This window comes from Nematostella vectensis, chromosome 1, assembly GCF_932526225.1.
Source record: "Nematostella vectensis chromosome 1, jaNemVect1.1, whole genome shotgun sequence".
Classification (NCBI taxonomy): domain Eukaryota; kingdom Metazoa; phylum Cnidaria; class Anthozoa; order Actiniaria; family Edwardsiidae; genus Nematostella; species Nematostella vectensis.
The window spans coordinates 749,604-774,106 of record NC_064034.1 but is presented as its reverse complement, the minus strand read 5'-3'; the positions used below and the strand labels follow the sequence as shown (position 1 = coordinate 774,106).

Sequence of the window (24,503 nt, the reverse complement as noted above, 5' to 3'; positions counted from 1 at the left end):
CTGGTCAGCGGAAGTGCTCATAAACCACAACCCCTGTACCTTGAAACTTGATAGTGGGTCAAAGGTGACAGTGGTTGGCGACAAGGCACCGTGGTTGGAAAACCGGCGACTGGACAAGGCGACAAGCATGTTCAGAGGACCCGGTGGAGTGAACTTGTCCCACTTGATAAAAGGACAGATAACAGACGCCTTATTTGCAGTCGGAGGGCGGGCACACCGCGAAAATGTTTACGTCATGAAGAACCAATCTAAGAATCTACTTTCCAAGTCAGCAATCCAGGCACTCCAGCTGTTAATACCGTCAGCAGCAGTGCACAATGTGGAGACCGCCCCTAATTTCAAGGCAGAATTCCCCGAGTTATTCAAAGGGCTGGGCCTCATGAGGGATAATTACGGGATACCTCTGAAACCGGACGCAGTATCAGTTTGTCTATACACACCCCGACGTGTACCGCACCCACTTCTCCCTAAGGTCAAAGAGAAGCTACTGGCCATGGTTCGTCAGAAGGTAATCTCACCAGTAAGTGAGCCCACAGACTGGTGCTCAGGCATGGTGATTGCTCCCAAGCGCAATGGTGATGTAAGGATCTGCGTTGACCTGACACCGCTGAACAAGGCAGTAAAACGAGAGATCCACCCTATGGCAAGTATCGACGAGAACTTGGCAAAGCTTAAGGACAGTAAAGTCTTCACCAAGCTAGACGCCAACTCTGGATTTTGGCAAATACCCCTCGACGAGGAGTCTCGGTTGCTCACCACCTTTGTCACACCATTTGGCAGGTACTGCTTCAACCTCCTCCCATTTGGAATCAGCTCAGCCCCTGAGATATTTCAGCGTTCCATGTCTCGAATCCTAGAGGGCCTCGATGGCACAGTTTGTCACATGGATGACATCCTCATACATGGGCCGACACAGGAGCTTCACGATAGCCGTGTCCGAAAAGTGTTACAGAGGCTCAAGGACGCTGGAGTCACATTGAACGAGAAATGTGAGTTCTCTAAACAGCGCATGAAGTTTCTCGGGCATGTAATCTCGGGGGATGGGGTAGAAGCAGACCCGGAGAAAACCAAAGCAATCCAAGATTTTCCCCGACCTACCACTGTGACAGAGCTCCAGCGTTTCAATGGTATGGTCAACCAGCTGGCCAAATTTATACCCGACCTAGCAACCATCAATAAGCCCCTACGCCAGCTACTTAAGAAAGAGCAGCAGTGGCTTTGGGATCAGCCTCAGGAAAGGGCCTTTCAGGCGATCAAGACGAAACTGACCTCTACAGATGTGCTGGCACACTACGATCCAAACAAACGAAGCATCGTCGCTGCCGATGCATGCCAGGACGGGCTTGGAGCAGTCTTACTGCAAAGCGACAGCAGCGGTAACCGGCGCCCAATCGCCTTCGCTTCACGCTCTCTAAACGACACGGAGAAGCGATACGCAGTCATCGAGAAGGAGGCGCTGGCCGCCACGTGGGCATGTGAAAAGTTCTCAGACTACATCCTTGGGACACCATTCACCCTAGAAACGGACCACCGCCCACTGGTACCCCTTCTCTCAAACACAGACCTCTCCAAGCTGCCCCCGAGGGTTTTGAGGTTTCGCCTCCGAATGGCCAGGTATTCATCAGAGGTCACTTACGTGCAAGGAGTGCACCAAAACACAGCGGACGCCCTGTCTCGTGCACCCACAAGCAGTCCCACTCCCCAGGACTTAAAACAGATCGAGGAATTAGAAGAACACAGCGAATCAGTCCTAGAGTCCCTACCTGCAACGGAACGGCGCCTCAAAGACATCCAGGAAGCCCAGGACTGCGACGCCATATGCAAGCAGGTGAAGACCTACTGCTTAGAGGGATGGCCTCCCGTTATGCCATCCCTACCACTCCTAAAGCCATACTGGGAGAAGAAGCAACACTTGACGGTCAACCGAGGAATCCTGATGTGTGATCACAGGCTAGTTATCCCCTCAAGCATGCAACTAGAGATGCTGGTGACCATTCATGAAGGCCATCTTGGCATTACCAAGTGCCAAGGGCGCGCGAGCTCCTCGGTGTGGTGGCCGCTCATAACCAAGCAGATAGAAGCAATGGTCAACAGATGCCAAACTTGCGCCAAACTTAGACCAGAGCGAAGAGAACCCCTTATGGCGCTGTCTTTCCCAAACCTACCATGGAGCCGGGTCGGTACAGACCTCTTTGAACTAGAACAGACCGACTACCTTATCGTTGTCGACTATGCAAGCCGATGGTTTGAAATCCGAAAGCTAGGATCAACTACCTCATCTGCAGTCACGCGCCACATGTGCGAGATCTTTGCTCTGCACGGAATACCGGACACAGTCGTCTCGCATAACGGACCCCAGTATGTTAGCCAGGAATTTACCAACTTTGCCAAGGACATGGGGTTCACCCACATCACCTCCTCTCCACACTACCCACAAGCACATGGAGAGGTCGAGAGAGCGGTTCAGACCGCCAAGAACATCCTGCGAAAGAACACAAACCCACACCTTGGTCTCCTAGCATACCGTTCTGCCCCCCTGGCAAACGGCCTAACCCCTAGTGAGATTCTGATGGGGCGGAAACTGCGTAACAAGTTGCCATCGGTCCCCGAGAACCTAAGACCCCGAAAGATCGACCAAGAACAGCTGCTTAAGAGAGAACAAGAATATCGAGAGCGCTACTCCAGTAACTACAACTCTCGCCACAGGGCTGTGGAACTCCCAACACTCCACCAAGGAGACAAGGTGTTCATAAGGGACCAGCAAAGGTACGGAGAGATAGAGAAGAAACTTGCAAGCCCGAGATCCTACCAACTGGTAACAGAAAATGGCTCTGGGATCAGAAGGAACAGAAGAGCGTTAGTCCATGAACCAGTGGCGACATCTGGAGAGTCCAGCTCCCTACCGAGCCCTTCCAACCGACCACCAGTACGCGAAGGAGGAGAAGGATCGCCAGGACCTGCTGCGTCTCCCTCCCCTAGCCCATCTAAGGCAGTAGTTAGAAGGTCGGGCAGACTTTTAAAGCCCACTAATAATCCAGACATGATTTATTATTAGTTGGACGTTCACAAGTGTCACTGAACACCTGATTATGATGATTATTTAGTGTGGATGCAAATTAGCATTTAGACCGTTCCAATTCAAGTTTGTTAGTTATAAGTTTATGGACATGATCTTGTGTAAACTGAAAGGGGGATGTTGTGTTATGTATGATTGCGTGACGTTGTATGACGTCATGGTTTTGAGATAATAAAGTCACTTAGCACTTGACCGTCAATGAATTTCTTCATGAGAGAACTAGGATGGATTTAAGTCAACATCTAGACAAATTACATGTTAATCCCTTTACTCTCTATGATAAATATAATGATACACTCAACCACTCCAATCATAATGAGTTTTTATACTCTCCGGACGATAGATATTTACTTGATAAAGAATTTAATAGTACATTAGACAGGGAAGCAATAACTTCATCAAATTGCTTTTCATTACTTCACATAAATGCAAGGAGTTTGGAAAAAAACTTTAGCTCCATTGACCTAATGTTAGACTCAATCATTTTAGATTTTGGCGTTATTGGTATAACTGAAACTTGGCTTACAGATCTTGACCTTTCTAATCTACTTAAGTTCCCTAATTATGAATTTATTCATAAAGATAGATACCAGAAAAAAGGTGGCGGAATAGGATTATACATCTTAAACAGCATAAACTTCAAATTAAGAAGTGACATAAACTCTGAAACTACATCTATGGAATCCCTCTTCATAGAAATCATCAATGAAAAATCTAAAAACACATTAATTGGAGTTATCTACAGACCACCACACTCAAATGTAAATGATTTTCTAAACGAAATGGAACTTTTAACAACAAAACTAAACACTGAAAACAAAAAATGCTATATTCTTCGTGATTTTAATTTGAACCTTATAAATATTGAATATCATTAATTAACAAGACAATTTCTTGATATTGTGTACTCTTCTTCGATGATTCTCACTATAAGCAAACCTACCAGAATAAGTCATAGCGCAACACTTATTGACAATATTTTTACTAACAATATAAACATGCAAGACTCATTCAGTGGATTATTATGTGCAGACATATCTGACCACATTCCTATATTCCATATAACAAAAATTGCTAAAACAAAACAAGACAAGGAAAAACGCAATATGTATACCTACAAAAGAATTATGAATGACTCATGCATAGATAACTTTCTAGGCGAAATAGATCAAATAAACTGGGATAATGTAGTACTCAAGGAAAATGTAAATGACTCATACAATTGTTTCTTACAAAATATCACATATATATACGAAACTTGTTTCCCTCTAAAGAAATTTCGTAATAAGAAAATAAACTCTAAACCATGGATAACAAATGGTCTCCTAAAATCAATTCACAAAAAACACAAATTGTACAAGAAATCACAAGAATTACCTTCAGAATCGAATTTTAACAAATTCAAACAGTACAGAAATAAACTAAATAGCCTACTTAGAATAGCAAAACGAGATCACTTCACTGATAGTCTTGAAAAATCAAAAATGGATGCTTAAAACACATGGAAGATACTAAATTCCCTATTGAAAAAAATACATTAAAAAACCGAACTATCCAGATATATTTAAAAATAACAACCAAGAAATTTCAAATGCAAAGGATATTGCTGATAAATTTGCTGATTATTTCACAAATATAGGGCCAAACCTCTCAAAAAATATTGAAAATACGAACATTGATATAAAATCATACCTAAAGGGTAACTATAGCAATAGTTTGCTCTTCCGTCTTACCACGCCCGATGAAATAAAAGAAATAACACTTTCTCTAAAAAATAAAAACAGTTGTGGATTTGATGAGATTAATATAAGGGTTATCAAAGCAGCAATTTCAATACTATCAAATCCTCTCAGTACCTTAATCATCGAATCTATTATGGCCGGTATAGTGCCAGATAAACTCAAAATAGCCAAAGTCATACCGTTATTTAAATCAGGAGAAAAAGAGTTATTCAGTAACTACAGACCAATTTCTATACTTCCATGCTTCTCAAAATTTATGAAAGAGCAATATACAATCAACTTATCTCCTTCATTAACAAATATAACATTCTAAATAATAACCAGTATGGATTTAGAGACAAACATTCAACAGTTATGGCAGTTTGTGACTTTATAGAAAAGATATCCTCTTCTATTGATAAAGGCTACAATACTATAGGCATTTTTTAGACTTGTCAAAGGCATTTGACACCATAAACCACAATATCCTTCTTCAAAAACTGCAATTTTATGGTATAAGAGGAATTCCACTGCTTTGGTTCCAAAATTATCTTTCAAACCGAAAACAATTATTAATTATAAAGATACAAAGTCAGAAGAATATGATATAACCTGTGGTGTTCCTCAGGTTCCATTCTTGGGCCCTTACTATTTCTAATATACATTAATGATGTCCCTAATGCCACGGAACTGTTTTCATTTACTCTTTTTGCTGATGACACAAACTTAATTTTCAAATCGAAATCTGCTGAGGACATGGATGAAATTTTAAACTCCGAGCAATTTAAGCTAACAGAATGGTTTAAGACAAATAAATTATCACTTAACACTAAAAAAAAAACTATATTATATTCAGAAACAGCAAAAGAAAAACGAAACATACAACCAAAATAGAGATAAACAACGAACCAATCCAGATGGTAAATGGAACTAAATTCTTAGGACTCATCATTGATAGTCAATTAAATTGGAAGTCGCATATCAACCATGTCAGAACTAAAATCACTTAAAATGTTGGAATAATGAATAAACTTCGCTTTTATTTGCCTAAATTTAGCCTAAAAACTTTATATTTTACATTAGTTCTTCCGTAATTATGACACAAGTTTAAAACGAATATTCCTTTTGCAAAAAAGGTGTGTTAGAATAATAACAAATTCTCATTACCTCAGTCACACTGAGCCCTTATTCAAAGAAGAAAGGCTTCTTACGGTCTATGACATTAACACCCTTGAAACTGCATTATTCATGTATAAATTCGACAATAATCAATTACCGGGGACTTTTGATAATATTTTTAAAAGAAATAATACAATCCACAGCTATAACATGAGAAATTCATGCGACTATCGCACAACTCTTAGAAAAACAAGACGGGGCCAATTTTCAATTTCGTACAGGGGTCCAAAAATCTGGAGCAACCTCACATGTCAAGCAAAACAATGCAGATCAGTAAATATGTTCAAAAAGATTGTAAAGGACAATATCCTCTCTCAAAAAGCAGCTATTGATTTATAGATATGATTCTACTTTATTTAATCAAATCAGCCACATATTAATTTAATAATAAGGATTCCTTAGTCAAATCAAGAACATTCATATATATTTTAGTAGAGACGCTACTTAGTCTGCGACAGGGGTCTACACCTCATAAGCATTTTGCTTTTAGTAGACTCCTCATCATCACTATTTTTTGCATTATTATCATTATACTATTATTTGGTGAAATAAACTTGATTGATTGATTGATTTTCGCTATTCACTATGGCTCAATAGATATTGAATACGGGAGCCAATCAAATTGCGAGACTCGTGATAGTATGAGAGTGGATTTATACTATAAATACATATTTTAATATATTTTAAATACTTAAAAGTATTTATATTAGACTATAGTATCTACACATAAGACTATCTATTGACTCAGGAAACTCGAACTCGTAGTCTAATTGTTAAATATGAATTTGAGTAAGCATGTAGAAAGCGATACCCTTTTCACTGGCTAGGCAATATCTAAAAAACATGATAATTTACCGCATTAGTGATCGGTTAGGGCTAGCCTCAACAAGATACACTTCGGAAAACGCTGCCACATATATTTATTCCATTGTATAAATGCCTAGCTCGTTCTTTAGAAGTTCTCTTGTAGAACAAGGCAGGCTTTCTGAAGTTTCTACAACAAGAAAAACGAGTTGAATCTCGAGGTCCATTTAGTTTTCAAACTCAATCTTTCAAACTTACAACTCGCAGGAGTAACCGCACAAATAGTTTTCAGTGAAATAACCAAGTTCTTAAGTGTTGTCTCAGCACAAGTCCAACAGCTAGTTTACAATAATGAATAAACAATACGCAATTCTTTTGTCTGCATCAAGCTACTGTTACCTCTGAAACTGGATTATAATATCTATATTTTACCTTGATCATCCTTAAAGTTCCGGAGCAAATCATTTCTTTTTCGTCACCTGGTTTCGCTCTTGCTTTAGTTTTCTCATGTGCTTGGCACTTGCTCGAGTACAGCCCGACTTGTCACGAGACTGGGGGAGCAAAGACTAAACAATTATATTACTAGACTTCTGCGGCATGTTCTATTAGTAAACAATAGAAGTTAATTGGTTTACTTCAATACCTTCTATTGGTGGTTGCCGTGAGACGTAGAAACCTTCATGCCCCAGTGATTGCCAAAGCGTATTAATCAGTTTAAAAATGGTTTAATTAATAAAGCTCTGCTCTTAAGCAAACAGCACCTATTGTGGATTGCACGCTGTTTTAAAATCACATACGCATATTTCAAAAAACGTTGTCAGCGCAAAAGGCAATCGCCAAATGGCGAATAACATACGTCTATTTCAAAAAACTTTGTCAGCGCAAAAGGCAAATGGCAGTTCTACGACCGAAGGGTGCTAACGGGTAGTAATTATTTGTTAAAACGAAAGTGGTTAATAAACTCACGCGATATCAGAACCATACATTTATCATATTTAATGGATAGTTGTATGGTTTATATTTTGGGCAAGTGTTCACATGTTTAATTTTTAAGACTTATCTAACATCACCTAAGTCCATTACCTGTAACTGTCCTACGCAGTTGTCTTCCTTGCTGCTCTTCTTGACACTCCAAGCTAGAAAGTACAGTAGTCTTCCTTTACTCTTCACGCGAGAAAGTACAGTAGTCTTCCTTACTGCTCTTCTTGACTCTCAACGCGAGAAAGTACAGTAGTCTTCCTCGCTGCTCTTCTTGACACTCCACGCTAGAAAGTACAGTAGTCTTCCTCGCTGCTCTTCTTGACCCTCCACGCTAGAAAGAACAGTAGTCTTCCTCGCTGCTCTTCTTGACATTCCACGCTAGAAAGTACAGTAGTCTTCTTCGCTGTGGTACTTTGAACTTACTGTGGTAATTGCACTTATTGTGGTACTTTGCACTTACTGTGGTAATTAGCACTTATTGTGGTACTTTGCATTTATTGTGGTACTTTGCACTTGTGGTACTTTGCACTTACTGTGGTAATTGCACTTATTGTGGTACTTTGCATTTATTGTGGTACTTTGCACTTACTGTGGTAATTGCACTTATTGTGGTACTTTGCATTTATTGTGGTACTTTGCATTTATTGTGGTACTTTGCACTTACTGTGGTAATTGCACTTATTGTGGTACTTTGCACTTATTGTGGTACTTTGCACTTACTGTGGTAATTGCACTTACTACGGTAATCGCACTTATTGTGGTTCTTTGCACTTATTGTGGTAATTGCACTTATTGTGGTACTTTGCACTTACTGTGGTAATTGGACTTATTGTGGTAATTGCACTTATTGTGGTAATTGGACTTACTGTGGTAATTGCACTTATTGTGGTACTTTGCACTTGTGGTACTTTGCACTTACTGTGGTAATTGCACTTACTGTGGTACTTAGCACTTATTGTGGTACTTTGCATTTATTGTGGTACTTTGCACTTACTGTGGTAATTGCACTTATTGTGGTACTTTGCACTTACTGTGGTACTTTTAACTTACTGTGGTAATTGCACTTATTGTGGTACTTTGCACTTAATGTGGTAATTAGCACTTACTGTGGTAATTGCACTTACTGTGGTACTTCGCACTTATTGTGGTAATTGCACTTATTGTGGTACTTTGCACTTACTGTGGTAATTGGACTTATTGTGGTACTTTGCACTTGTGATAATTGCACTTATTGTGGTACTTTACACTTACTGTGGTAATTGCACTTATTGTGGTACTTTGCACTTATTGTGGTACTTTGCACTTACTGTGGTAATTGCACTTACTGTGGTAATTGCACTTACTGTGGTAATTGCACTTATTGTGGTACTTTGCACTTCCTGTGGTAATTAGCACTTATTGTGGTAATTGCACATATTGTGGTACTTTGCACTTACTGTGGTACTTTTAACTTACTGTGGTAATTGCACTTATTGTGGTACTTTGCACTTAATGTGGTAATTAGCACTTACTGTGGTAATTGCACTTACTGTGGTACTTTGCACTTATTGTGGTAATTGCACTTATTGTGGTACTTTGCACTTACTGTGGTAATTGGACTTATTGTGGTACTTTGCACTTACTGTGGTAATTGCACTTATTGTGGTACTTTGCACTTACTGTGGTAATTGCACTTACTGTGGTAATTGCACTTATTGTGGTACTTTGCACTTATTGTGGTAATTGCACTTATTGTGGTACTTCGCACTTATTGTGGTACTTTACACTTACTGTGGTAATTGCACTTATTGTGGTACTTTGCACTTATTGTGGTACTTTGCACTTACTGTGGTAATTGCACTTACTGTGGTAATTGCACTTACTGTGGTAATTGCACTTATTGTGGTAATTGCACTTATTGTGGTACTTTGCACTTATTGTGGTAATTGCACTTATTGTGGTACTTTGCACTTACTGTGGTAATTGGACTAACTGTGGTAATTGCACTTATTGTGGTACTTTGCACTTACTGTGGTAATTGCACTTACTGTGGTAATTGCACTTATTGTGGTACTTTGCACTTATTGTGGTAATTGCACTTATTGTGGTACTTCGCACTTATTGTGGTACTTTACACTTACTGTGGTAATTGCACTTATTGTGGTACTTTGCACTTATTGTGGTACTTTGCACTTACTGTGGTAATTGCACTTACTGTGGTACTTTGCACTTCTTGTGGTAATTAGCACTTATTGTGGTAATTGCACTTATTGTGGTACTTTGCACTTACTGTGGTAATTGGACTTACTGTGGTAATTGCACTTATTGTGGTAATTAGCACTTACTGTGGTACTTTGCACTTAATGTGGTAATTAGCACTTACTGTGGTAATTGCACTTACTGTGGTACTTTGCACTTATTGTGGTAATTGCACTTATTGTGGTACTTTGCACTTACTGTGGTAATTGGACTTATTGTGGTACTTTGCACTTGTGGTAATTGCACTTATTGTGGTACTTTACAGTTACTGTAGTAATTGTTACTGTGGTAATTGCACTTACTGTGGTAATTGCACTTATTGTGGTACTTTGCACTTACTGTGGTAATTGCACTTACTGTGGTAATTGCACTTACTGTGGTAATTGCACTTATTGTGGTACTTTGCACTTATTGTGGTACTTTACACTTACTGTGGTAATTGCACTTACTGTGGTAATTGCACTTATTGTGGAACTATGCACTTCCTGTGGTAATTAGCACTTATTGTGGTAATTGCACTTATTGTGGTACTTTGCACTTACTGTGGTAACTGCACTTATTGTGGTACTTTGCACTTATTGTGGTACTTTGCACTTACTGTGGTAATTGCACTTATTGTGGTACTTTGCATTTATTGTGGTATTGTGGTACTTTGCACATATTGTGGTACTTTGCACTTACGGTGGTAATTACACTTATTGTGGAACTAATTGCACTTATTGTGGTAATTGCACTTATTGTGGTACTTTGCACTTACTGTGGTAACTGCACTTATTGTGGTACTTTGCAGTTATTGTGGTAATTGCACTTATTGTGGTACTTTGCACTTACTGTGGTACTTTGCACTTACTGTGGTAATTGCACTTACTCTGGTAATTGCACTTATTGTGGTACTTTGCACTTATTGTAGTAATTGCACTTATTGTGGTACTTTGCACTTACTGTGGTAATTAGCACTTATTGTGGTAATTGCACTTATTGTGGTACTTTGCACTTGTGGTACTTTGCACTTACTGTGGTACTTAGCACTTATTGTGGTAATTGCACTTATTGTGGTACTTTGCACTTACTGTGGTAACTGGACTTACTGTGGTACTTTGCACTTGTGGTAATTGCACTTATTGTGGTACTTTGCACTTATTGTGGTACTTTGCACTTACTGTGGTAATTGCACTTACTGTGGTAATTGCACTTATTGTGGTAATTGCACTTATTGTGGTAATTGCACTTATTGTGGTACTTTGCACTTACTGTGGTAATTGGACTTACTGTGGTACTTTGCACTTGTGGTAATTGCACTTATTGTGGTACTTTGCACTTATTTTGGTAATTGCACTTACTGTGGTAATTGCACTTATTGTGGTACTTTGCACTTACTGTGGTAATTGGACTTACTGTGGTACTTTGCACTTGTGGTAATTGCACTTACTGTGGTACTTTGCACTTACTGTGGTAATTGCACTTACTATGGTAATTGCACTTATTGTGGTACTTAGCACTTACTGTGGTACTTTGCACTTATTGTGGTACTTTGCACTTGTTGTGGTAATTGCACTTACTGTGGTAATTGCACTTATTGTGGTACTTTGCACTTATTGTGGTAATTGCACTTACTGTGGTAATTGCACTCATTGTGGTACTTTGCACTTATTTTGGTACTTTGCACTTACTGTGGTAATTGCACTTACTGTGGTAATTGCACTTATTGTGGTACTTAGCACTTACTGTGGTACTTTGCACTTATTGTGGTACTTTGCACTTATTGTGGTAATAGACTTACTGTGGTAATTGCACTTATTGTGGTACTTTGCACTTACTGTGGTAATTGCACTTATTGTGGTACTTTGCACTTATTGTGGTAATTGCACTTATTGTGGTACTTTGCACTTACTGTGGTAATTGGACTTACTGTGGTACTTTGCACTTGTGGTAATTGCACTTATTGTGGTACTTTGCACTTATTTTGGTACTTTGCACTTACTGTGGTAATTGCACTTATTTTGGTACTTTGCACTTACTGTGGTAATTGCCCTTATTGTGGTACTTTGCACTTATTGTGGTACTTTGCACTTACTGTGGTAATTGCACTTACTACGGTAATCGCACTTATTGAGGTTCTTTGCACTTATTGTGGTAATTGCACTTATTGTGGTACTTTGCACTTACTGTGGTAATTGGACTTATTGTGGTAATTGCACTTATTGCGGTAATTGCACCTATTGTGGTACTTTTCATTTACTGTGGTAATTGCACTTACTGTGGTAATTGCACTTATTGTGGTACTTTGCACTTATTGTGGTACTTTACACTTACTGTGGTAATTGCACTTATTGTGGTACTTTGCACTTATTGTGGTAATTGCACATATTGTGGTACTTTGCAGTTACTGTGGTAGTTCACACTTATTTTGGCCATATCCCCGAATGAAAGTTTGGTCAATATAACATTGTTGCCGGCCCTTATTTCTTAAACGTTTAATTCCAAGGTTGCTCTGTGAAGCTTCTTTCGCTTGCCCCCACAGATAAAGGCAGCCATGTGCTTTGTCGCCTCCATCTTGGCAGCCATAGTCGCTATTCTCGAATGCGACTCATCACGGTTTCTTTTTTAGAAAATCGAAGCCAGATAGCATGGTGGTGTTGCCGTCTGAAATCAATAAGTTTGCCCTGTATCTGCCAAGTTTGGTGTTATTTCTCAAAAGTGTGCAAAACGGTCATTTTAACACGCCATCCTACTATAAAGCAGGGGTAGAGTTTTAGAGACGCGGTTAGTTCGGTGACTGTACACATCACGGCAAACCAACACATAAACAGAAATCAGAGCACACCTTTAGAGGGTAAACCAATGAATAAAGTCTTCTGTGAGATCTGACAAATAATAATCCTTGGGGACTATTGGATCTATAAATAATTTGTTTTTATTGGTTCGGATCGGTTTAGGAACGTCAAGGAACACTTAGTATTTACAACAACTTTTCCTTTAACGACCTCATGGCGCCTGAGATGCTTGAGTAGGACTCATCTGTCCATAGCATCATACACAGACATTACATGGTATAACATGATATAACATGATATCGCATTCAAACTGGCTGTCTTTTTCACTCAGAATCGCCCAACACCAACTCGTTTTGCAATGTGGCCAACTTGCTATACCAAAGCATTTGTTGTCATGGCACGATCTAGACTTCCGTTACTCTGCCTGTTATTCACCAGTCGTCGTCATAGTCCCCAATAACCACATCTTCTTCCTCGCAAGACAGAATCTCCTCCTCAAGGGACGGTGCCCGACTCTCCCTAGTCTCCAACACGGTTACAATCGCTCCAGCATCCTGTAGCGTCCGGGACGTCGAGGCCTCCGGCTGGGAACCTGGGACCGACTCTTCGTCAGAGTCTCCGCCACAGTCCTTTTCGTCCAAGGTGACAGTGAAAGACCTAACCAAGCAATGGCAACGTTAAACACGAATGGTAAAAGTGCGTTTAGAACAATAAACACTACAAAGATCCGTTACCAATACCTGTTAGAAGACCGTCCTCTTTGCAGTCGACCTATTTGTTGGAGGAATTCTATTTGTCCTGGAAAAAGATTTACGGAAAATGACAAACGAGTGTCTTGTATGGCTAAAGAAAGAGGCGCGCATGCGCGACACAGTAAGGCGAGGTTACCTGGTGTCTTGAGGGGAGCGTCAGTGATCGCCAAATATGGTAATATCTCTGTATGTAGAACGGTGGCGTTCGACGCATGATCTAAAAGCCAGAAAACTGTGTAATGTCCTATAGCTATAAACACATCATACGATATATATAATGTGCTATAGCTATAAACACATCATATATATAATATATATATACGACATATATAATGTGCTTTAGCTATAAACACATCCTACGACATATATAATGCGCTAGCTACTATAAAAACACAACACACAATATGGCACAGCCAAAAGTAACGACAACGTTGAAATAAAAACAGCTATCACTTCCAGCTACTAAACATGATGTCAACAATCAATAGAGTGGAACTTCCATATAACTAACCTAACCCTAACCTTTTTTAAAAGGTTAAAACTAACGGTCACCCTTAGCGCCGAAAACGTGTTCTTTATATTGAGGTTTTATTTGTATAGTGTGACTGAAGATTTTGAAATGTGGAGTTCGGAGTGTTCTTAATAAAGAGCTTGTCTTCCTAATGAAAACCTTGATATGTAGGTAACAATGATAATACATTAATAAGCCGCTTACCCGGGAAAAGTGCCCGTGCAGCCTGTTTACTATCACGCATCTGAGGAAAATGAAAAGTATCGAAATTTGTAGAATTAGCAGGGCAAGGTGGGTGTACTCAGAATAAGCAGGGCAAGATGGGTGTACTCAGAATTAGCAGGTCAAGGTGGGTGTACTCAGAATAAGCAGGCCAAGGTGGGTGTGTACTCAGAATAAGCAGGGCAAGGTGGGTGTGTACTCAGAATAAGCAAGCCAAGGTGGGTGTGTACTCAGAATAAGCAGGGCAAGGTGGGTGTGTACTCAGAATAAGCAGGGCAAGGTGGGTGTGTACTCAGAATAAGCAGGGCAAGGTGGGTGTGTACTCAGAATAAGCAGGGCAAGGTGGGTGTGTACTCAGAATAAGCAGGCCAAGGTGGGTGTACTCAGAATAAGCAGGTCAAGGTGGGTGTGTACTCAGAATAAGCAGGCCAAGGTGGGTGTGTACTCAGAATAAGCAGGGCAAGGTGGGTGTGTACTCAGAATAAGCAGGCCAAGGTGGGTGTACTCAGAATAACCAGGTCAAGGTGGGTGTGTACTCAGAATAAGCAGGGCAAGGTGGGTGTACTCAGAATAACCAGGTCAAGGTGGGTGTGTACTCAGTATAAGCAGGTCAAGGTGGGTGTGTACTCAGAATAAGCAGGCCAAGGTGGGTGTACTCAGAATAAGCAGGTCAAGGTGGGTGTGTACTCAGAATAAGCAGGTCAAGGTGGGTGTACTCAGAATAAGCAGGTCAAGGTGGGTGTGTACTCAGAATAAGCAGGCCAAGGTGGGTGTGTACTCAGAATAAGCAGGCCAAGGTGGGTGTGTACTCAGAATAAGCAGGCCAAGGTGGGTGTGTACTCAGAATAACCAGGCCAAGGTGGGTGTGTACTCAGAATAAGCAGGCCAAGGTGGGTGTGTACTCAGAATAACCAGGCCAAGGTGGGTGTGTACTCAGAATAAGCAGGCCAAGGTGGGTGTGTACTCAGAATAACCAGGCCAAGGTGGGTGTGTACTCAGAATAAGCAGGCCAAGGTGGGTGTGTACTCAGAATAAGCAGGTCAAGGTGGGTGTGTACTCAGAATAACCAGGTCAAGGTGGGTGTGTACTCAGAATAAGCAGGCCAAGGTGGGTGTACTCAGAATAAGCAGGGCAAGGTGGGTGTGTACTCAGAATAAGCAGGCCAAGGTGGGTGTGTACTCAAAATAAGCAGGCCAAGGTGGGTGTGTACTCAGAATAAGCAGGGCAAGGTGGGTGTGTACTCAGAATAAGCAGGCCAAGGTGGGTGTACTCAGAATAACCAGGGCAAGGTGGGTGTACTCAGAATAACCAGGTCAAGGTGGGTGTGTACTCAGAATAAGCAGGCCAAGGTGGGTGTACTCAGAATAAGCAGGTCAAGGTGGGTGTACTCAGAATAAGCAGGTCAAGGTGGGTGTACTCAGAATAAGCAGGTCAAGGTGGGTGTGTACTCAGAATAAGCAGGGCAAGGTGGGTGTGTACTCAGAATAAGCAGGCCAAGGTGGGTGTGTACTCAGAATAAGCAGGTCAAGGTGGGTGTACTCAGAATAAGCAGGTCAAGGTGGGTGTGTACTCAGAATAAGCAGGGCAAGGTGGGTGTGTACTCAGAATAAGCAGGCCAAGGTGGGTGTGTACTCAGAATAAGCAGGTCAAGGTGGGTGTACTCAGAATAAGCAGGTCAAGGTGGGTGTGTACTCAGAATAACCAGGGCAAGGTGGGTGTACTCAGAATAAGCAGGGCAAGGTGGGTGTACTCAGAATAAGCAGGGCAAGGTGGGTGTGTACTCAGAATAAGCAGGGCAAGGTGGGTGTACTCAGAATAAGCAGGTCAAGGTGGGTGTGCACTCAGAATAAGCAGGGCAAGGTGGGTGTACTCAGAATAAGCAGGCCAAGGTGGGTGTGTACTCAGAATAAGCAGGGCAAGGTGGGTGTACTCAGAATAAGCAGGTCAAGGTGGGTGTGTACTCAGAATAAGCAGGCCAAGATGGGTGTACTCAGAATAACCAGGGCAAGGTGGGTGTACTCAGAATAACCAGGTCAAGGTGGGTGTGTACTCAAAATAAGCAGGGCAAGGTGGGTGTACTCAGAATAAGCAGGGCAAGGTGGGTGTACTCAGAATAACCAGGCCAAGGTGGGTGTGTACTCAGTATAAGCAGGCCAAGGTGGGTGTGTACTCAGAATAAGCAGGGCAAGGTGGGTGTACTCAGAATAAGCAGGTCAAGGTGGGTGTGTATTCAGAATAAGCAGGCCAAGGTGGGTGTACTCAGAATAACCAGGCCAAGGTGGGTGTGTACTCAGAATAAGCAGGTCAAGGTGGGTGTGTACTCAGAATAAGCAGGCCAAGGTGGGTGTGTACTCAGAATAAGCAGGTCAAGGTGGGTGTGTACTCAAAATAAGCAGGGCAAGGTGGGTGTACTCAGAATAAGCAGGGCAAGGTGGGTGTACTCAGAATAACCAGGCCAAGGTGGGTGTGTACTCAGTATAAGCAGGCCAAGGTGGGTGTGTACTCAGAATAAGCAGGGCAAGGTGGGTGTACTCAGAATAAGCAGGTCAAGGTGGGTGTGTATTCAGAACAAGCAGGCCAAGGTGGGTGTACTCAGAATAACCAGGTCAAGGTGGGTGTGTACTCAGAATAAGCAGGGCAAGGTGGGTGTACTCAGAATAAGCAGGCCAAGGTGGGTGTGTACTCAGAATAACCAGGCCAAGGTGGGTGTGTACTCAGAATAAGCAGGGCAAGGTGGGTGTGTACTCAGAATAAGCAGGGCAAGGTGGGTGTACTCAGAATAAGTAGGTCAAGGTGGGTGTGTACTCAGAATAAGCAGGTCAAGGTGGGTGTACTCAGAATAAGCAGGGCAAGGTGGGTGTGTACTCAGAATAAGCAGGGCAAGGTGGGTGTACTCAGAATAAGCAGGTCAAGGTGGGTGTGTATTCAGAATAAGCAGGCCAAGGTGGGTGTACTCAGAATAACCAGGTCAAGGTGGGTGTGTACTCAGAATAAGCAGGGCAAGGTGGGTGTACTCAGAATAAGCAGGCCAAGGTGGGTGTGTACTCAGAATAACCAGGCCAAGGTGGGTGTGTACTCAGAATAAGCAGGGCAAGGTGGGTGTACTCAGAATAACCAGGCCAAGGTGGGTGTGTACTCAGAATAAGCAGGCCAATGTGGGTGTGTACTCAGAATAAGCAGGTCAAGGTGGGTGTGTACTCAGAATAAGCAGGCCAAGGTGGGTGTACTCAGAATAACCAGGTCAAGGTGGGTGTGTACTCAGAATAAGCAGGCCAAGGTGGGTGTGTACTCAGAATAACCAGGCCAAGGTGGGTGTGTACTCAGAATAAGCAGGGCAAGGTGGGTGTACTCAGAATAACCAGGCCAAGGTGGGTGTACTCAGAATAACCAGGTCAAGGTGGGTGTGTACTCAGAATAACCAGGTCAAGGTGGGTGTGTACTCAGAATAAGCAGGCCAAGGTGGGTGTGTACTCAGAATAAGCAGGCCAAGGTGGGTGTGTACTCAGAATAAGCAGGCCAAGGTGGGTGTACTCAGAATAACCAGGCCAAGGTGGGTGTGTACTCAGAATAAGCAGGGCAAGGTGGGTGTACTCAGAATAAGCAGGCCAAGGTGGGTGTGTACTCAGAATAACCAGGCCAAGGTGGGTGTGTACTCAGAATAAGCAGGGCAAGGTGGGTGTGTACTCAGAATAAGCAGGGCAAGGTGGGTGTACTCAGAATAAGTAGGTCAAGGTGGGTGTGTACTCAGAATAAGCAGGTCAAGGTGGGTGTACTCAGAATAAGCAGGTCAAGGTGGGTGTGTACTCAGAATAAGCAGGCCAAGGTGGGTGTCCTCAGAATAAGCAGGTCAAGGTGGGTGTGTACTCAGAATAAGCAGGCCAAGGTGGGTGTGTACTCAGAATAAGCAGGCCAAGGTGGGTGTCCTCGGAATAAGCAGGTCAAGGTGGGTGTGTACTCAGAATAAGCAGGCCAAGGTGGGTGTGTACTCAGAATAAGCAGGGCAAGGTGGGTGTACTCAGAATAAGCAGGCCAAGGTGGGTGTACTCAGAATAAGCAGGTCAAGGTGGGTGTACTCAGAATAAGCAGGTCAAGGTGGGTGTGTACTCAGAATAAGCAGGGCAAGGTGGGTGTGTACTCAGAATAAGCAGGCCAAGGTGGGTGTGTACTCAGAATAAGCAGGGCAAGGTGGGTGTACTCAGAATAAGCAGGGCAAGGTGGGTGTGTACTCAGAATAAGCAAGCCAAGGTGGGTGTGTCCTCAGAATAAGCAGGCCAAGGTGGGTGTGTACTCAGAATAAGCAGGTCAAGGTGGGTGTACTCAGAATAAGCAGGTCAAGGTGGGTGTGTACTCAGAATAAGCAGGGCAAGGTGGGTGTACTCAGAATAAGCAGGCAAAGGTGGGTGTACTCAGTATAAGCAGGCCAAGGTGGGTGTGTACTCAGAATAAGCAGGCCAAGGTGGGTGTGTACTCAGAATAAGCAGGCCAAGGTGGGTGTGTACTCAGTATAAGCAGGCCAAGGTGGGTGTGTACTCAGAATAAGCAGGCCAAGGTGGGTGTGTACTCAGAATAAGCAGGCCAAGGTGGGTGTGTACTCAGAATAAGCAGGCCAAGGTGGGTGTGTACTCAGAATAAGCAGGTCAAGGTGGGTGTGTACTCAGAATAAGCAGGCCAAGGTGGGTGTGTACTCAGAATAAGCAGGTCAAGGTGGGTGTGTCCTCAGAATATGCAGGCCAAGGTGGTTGTGTCGTCAGGTGGGTGTGTACTCACTCGTTTATTGATCTCAAACCACTGGGGTTTATGAAGCGGCCTCCAGCCTCCTCGGCTTGGTGCAGAGAAACCTGGCGTGGGGCCGTAACGTGCATTGGCAAACATTAGGCCACGCGTTGCAATACTCGCCATGTATGGTACTAGCAAAGAACGGTGCTGCCGACACAAAACAAGTCGATGAACTGAGATGATGAACCATGGCAGAGATTGTTTCCCCTTTTTTTTTTAAGTTAATTATTAAGACAGACGGTTATACTGTTGCAATCGTTGGCAGATCCAGGCAAATGGAACCCCCGCCATGTAATTTGTATTGGGTCTCCTTTCCTTTTAATTACAAGCATGTCATGTTCGTTTCTCTAAAAAACGACCGTGAAAGTTTCCTTGCCTTTTCCCACTATGAAAGAACCTGTGTCTGTTTGCGCCAGGAATTGCGCCAGGAATTGCGCCAGTGCTTTATTTTTTATACATACAGTAGCACCCAGACATGAGACATCATATCAGCATCGCTCATACATACCATCCACACATGAGACATCCTATCAGCATCGCTCATACATACCATCCACACATGAGACATCATATCAGCATCGCTCATACATACCATCCACACGTGAGACATCCTATCAGCATCGCTCATACATACCATCCACACATGAGACATCATATCAGCATCGCTCATACATACCATCCACACATGAGACATCATATCAGCATCGCTCATACATACCATCCACACATGAGACATCCTATCAGCATCGCTCATACATACCATCCACACAGCAGACATCATATCAGCATCGCTCATACATACAATCCACACATGAGACATCATATCGGCATCGCTCATACATATCATCCACACATGAGACATCATATCAGCATCGCTCATACATACCATCCACACATGAGACATCCTATCAGCATCGCTCATACATACCATCCACACATGAGACATCATATCAGCACCTCTCATACATACCATCCACACGTGAGACATCCTATCAGCATCGCTCATACATACCATCCACACATGAGACATCATATCAGCATCGCTCATACATACCATCCACACATGAGACATCATATCAACATCGCTCATACATACCATCCACAAAGCAGACATCATATCAGCATCGCTCATACATATCATCCACACAGCAGACATCATATCAGCATCACTCATACACACCATCCACACATGAGACATCATATCAGCATCGCTCATACATACCATCCACAAAGCAGACATCATATCAGCATCGCTCATACATACCATCCACACAGCAGACATCATATCAGCATCACTCATACATACTATCCACACAGCCGACATCATATAAGCATCACTCATACATACCATCCACACAGCAGATATCATATCAGCATTGTTCATGTACTCTATTTTTTTATACATACCATCCACACAGCAGACATCATATCAGCATCGCTCATGTACTCAAGCGCAACTTCCTGATGGGGACAAAAACAGAACATAACCAAGAACATAAGAAAAAACAAGAAGTGAATAATGCTGATTCAAGAACTGCTCAGTAGCACTGCAAGCACATGAATCCTAAGGTATTTCTTTTTCAAACAGAATTTAAAATGGGCTGTGACTCAACAAATCACCAAAATCAACCAAAAACAGGGGTTTGTGTGTATGTCTGCTCAAGGTTCATCAAGCAAATCTGCATTCTGTGTTATGATTAACTAGAATACTGGTATTGATGAGACAGGAATGTATACATAGGGGCCACCCCCAGGGGATCCTTGGTACACACCTGCTGGTGTGACACAAGAAGCAAGTAGAGTAACTTTAGGAACTGGTAATACAGTATTATCAAAGACTGACCACACTGTCCAGATCGGTGAAGAAATCCAGATAGTTCTGATGAAGGTACAACTGAAGCAGTTCACTGGACAGGTGTGCCCTCTCAGCAACCTCCTGATAACATAAACCAGATATTTCTTGTTGAGTGTTGAAAGATCTTCTAGAACCTACAGTACTGCTTATCAAAATTCTATGTTCAAATACACAGCACAGGTGCTTTTGCCAACATTTTTGCTTTGCTACATACATCCCCAACAGCACCTCCCCCCAAACAAAGAGAAGGCAAACCCAAGACGACCTCTCACCTCTGGGCAGAACTGCGGAGTGTTCCTAGCACAGTGGGTGAGATGAGGAGGTAGCAGGTCCTTGTCAGATGTTACAGGGTCTCCTGTTCAGAGAGGCATGTTAACATTCCTCACCAGGAAGTCAAAATGTAAAGAAAATTTAGCAGCTCAAAATGAAGTAAAGCTTAGATTGGAGAATCTTGAAATTAAAATTCACCAATTTTTTTTCAATAAACAACACATCATTGATTTAACAAAATTTGTGGTTCATTCAACACCATCTCCTAAATATTTTCTAGTGGAACGTACATACAGGTATAAAAATGAGAGAAAAACAGTAATATAAAACAGTATAAATAGTTTAAAACAGAAAATACTATGTGTAGACCAAACTTGAAAAAAAATGTTAAGAGCTCTCAGAGAATCTTGGCTCTGTAACTCATTTGTATAACACTTTTGTAGCAAAAAAATACAGCAACTTTGTTTAGCTATCGAAAGAGAAAACATACGTTTACAGTAGAGTATTTTCCCCAGTGCTCTAAATAGGAATATAGAGCTATCCCGCCCACCAATGGCAGATAACACAGATGGTTCGCCTGAATCTTGGCCTGCCCTAGAGCTGTCTTCTGACAACCGATTTTGCCATGACGTCTTCTGTACAGAAGTTCCTGATTTAGTTTTCTTCAGCAATGACAGGTTGCTAGTCTTAGGTCTTGGATGCTCTGCAGGCATTAACAAATGATACTAGGATGAGCATCTAATCAAGAAATGACCATATAGGCAATTTATCGACTTATTGGCAATCTATTGACTTATCCTCTGGTGCTATGCATGGGTGTGGTAAGTGGCACTAGAAGGAGTGAGAAAACATAGGGAGGGGTGCCACCTGCATTTCCATGCTCTATGCCCTGTGTCCACTAGGATGTCAGATTTTAATTAGCATGCCCTTCACTACAAAAAACATAGGCACCTATATGTATCCTACCAAGTCAGGGTCATAAATGGAAACACAAATATAAGTCTAGGTACATGCCAATGAGCATAACCTATTGTATGTAATCCTCTTTGTTACACAGTACACTAAATGATGCTTTAACTTACCTCTGAGACAAGAAAACTGCAATGCATTTATAGCTGTTCGGATATCACCAGTGCTGCTTTGAGCAAGCCCCTCAATCGCCTCTTTACCAGGCAGCACAAACTCACGTCCAGCCTAAAGACAGGAAGACAAAAAAAAATCAAAGCCTACACAACAGGAAGACAATAAAAAATCCCACCCAGCCTACAAGACAGGGACACAATAAAAAAACTCACAGAGAAACATGATGAGTGTTTTACTCTCTTTTAGCTTTCAAAACAAACAGACAATATGAACTCTATTCCAGCTTACAAAACAAAGGAAATAAGCGCTCTCTTCCTGTTTACCAAAACATGGAGAAAAAGTGAACACACTCTCTTTATAAACAGTAAACAGTAAACATAACAAAACATAACAATAAACAGTACAAAAGTAATCCCCAATCCTACAACACCAACAATAACTGAGGTCTGCCCCCATTATTCTTCATTGTATCATAAAAAGAAACATTGACCTCATTAGGTATTTAATTTACCTTCTGGTTTTCGGAAGAAGCAATTCTATTCAAGGTTTTGACAAGACTTGTACGAGCAATAGGGTTAAAACTATCAAAATAAAACAGGGGAAAAAATCAGTCAGTAGTTTGTCAAGTGGAGTTGATTTGACAAATGTCTCTTCTTACCTGATGGAGGTCACCCCCAAGCTTTCCTGCACACTCTTGGGCAATAACCGGTGAACATTAGAGTCTCCATGGTGACTGTCAGATATAATAAGGACAACTGGACTTCTCCCAGCAGACTGATATGACCTGTAAAAGTACATAAATGGTGACAAATAATGCCTATCCATGTACTATCAAAAACTAAAAACAATAATTCAACTTACTGCAACACTTCATGAAACTTCTTTGAATCACGGAAGAATATATTTGGAAGGTCCTATATTTTGTAAAACAAAACAACAAATTATATCTGTTTTGAAATACACCTGTATATTTTTACTACTGCAAACAACATACCTCTACCAGGATGACTTTCCTTGGTTTTGCATCAGTACTAGTTCCAAATATGGATAGGGTTGGGTATTTGTTTGCTCTCAGGAGGAACTCTTTGAACTGGGAGAGCTGTGACTGATAGGACATGAACTTGGAGTAGTCGTTGTTGCTGAGTTCTAAGAAAAGAGAAAAGTACCAATTCACTTGTTTAGGCACTGCCCTCAAAGGGATACTGTAAAGGGGACTCAAAATATAAATATAGACCTCAAACATTGAAATTAGACCTCAAACATTGAACTAATTTCACATAGTCAACTGGAATTAAGTGACTATAGGTAATTACTAATCCTGAATACTGTAAATATCATCCTGAATAGATGCCAGTGGCATACGCTGTGGTATCTAAATAAGTTAATCTTAAGTACCTTCATCTGTCGTCACTAGGGGGTTGATCCATTCTTGAATCTCAAATGATAACTCTGTTTGAAGCATATGAATGGTGGCAGTTTTTCCAGCACCAACTGGCCCAGTTAGCAATAATATTGCATTTGAAGGCTGTGACAAAAAGTACAGAATTACATTTTATTTACATGTATGTTATTCAAAAGTAAAATCAGATCAAGACTAGATCCCACCACTCCCACTTATTACAGCTGAATCAATTGTACCCAGTATAGAAAAAACTGTTTATACATATAAATCAAATTAATAACACCTTTTTTAAAACCCATTAGCTCACGAAAGGGTAAAAATGGGATGGCATAATAAATGTTACAGGAAAAATATTACCTTTGAGGTCAACTGCTCTAAAAGCCAGCATCGCACTTCAGCTACTTTCTTTTTATGCACTGCAAGCTCAATCTGTGAAAAAAACCCAAACAGGTACAGATTTCCTGACTCGATACCTATGTATGCAAGAATAATTAAAATTAAAAATAAAAAGAACCAGGACATAATCAGCATCTTACTTCTGTTGTTGGTTTGTATTTTTCTATCCATAATTCATCTTCCAGCTTTTTTACTTTTATTGAGATCTTGTTGTGTTCATCAATAAAAGAAGTCAGTTCTGTCTGTTTTTTCTTTTGTTTTGAGTCTGGAATGTCAAATTGGTCCCCGAAGTCCCCAAATGATGAATATATCCATTTTTTCTTTTGCTAAAAACACAACAATCAAAGAAGATAACAAAGTAAGAAGCATGATCACCATTCATTTTGACTTTTTTTTATTTTGAGATTCAAAGATAGCAGGGAGGCACTCATGGAAGCTGTCCAGCAATTCATTTTCTCTTCAG

The 24,503-nt window shown here is 41.5% G+C and overlaps 1 protein-coding gene across 2 annotated transcripts in view; it reads right to left on the bottom strand.

Moving 5' to 3' along the window:
• LOC5505826 (putative ferric-chelate reductase 1) overlaps nucleotides 1-24,503 on the bottom strand; it is a 50,402-nt gene that overhangs the window by 24,889 nt on the left and 1,010 nt on the right. Inside the window, exons 4-21 of one of the 2 annotated variants that reach the window (XR_007313317.1) lie at nucleotides 24,181-24,366; nucleotides 24,002-24,073; nucleotides 23,638-23,767; nucleotides 23,237-23,388; nucleotides 23,104-23,156; nucleotides 22,901-23,026; nucleotides 22,754-22,823; nucleotides 22,242-22,353; nucleotides 21,650-21,862; nucleotides 21,162-21,244; nucleotides 20,878-20,970; nucleotides 20,442-20,495; nucleotides 19,026-19,181; nucleotides 14,241-14,280; nucleotides 13,662-13,742; nucleotides 13,514-13,571; nucleotides 7,864-13,430; nucleotides 7,255-7,331 (exon numbers count right to left, since the gene is read on the bottom strand). Coding sequence is in view for 1 of the 2 variants with exons in the window: in XM_032374182.2 (XP_032230073.2) it covers nucleotides 7,213-7,245 (33 nt within the window). In the remaining variant the exon portion in view is untranslated. Of the gene's footprint in view, nucleotides 1-7,212; nucleotides 7,332-7,863; nucleotides 13,431-13,513; nucleotides 13,572-13,661; nucleotides 13,743-14,240; nucleotides 14,281-19,025; nucleotides 19,182-20,441; nucleotides 20,496-20,877; nucleotides 20,971-21,161; nucleotides 21,245-21,649; nucleotides 21,863-22,241; nucleotides 22,354-22,753; nucleotides 22,824-22,900; nucleotides 23,027-23,103; nucleotides 23,157-23,236; nucleotides 23,389-23,637; nucleotides 23,768-24,001; nucleotides 24,074-24,180; nucleotides 24,367-24,503 lie in introns of those variants that run through there. The other variant, XM_032374182.2, reaches the window with a different exon arrangement.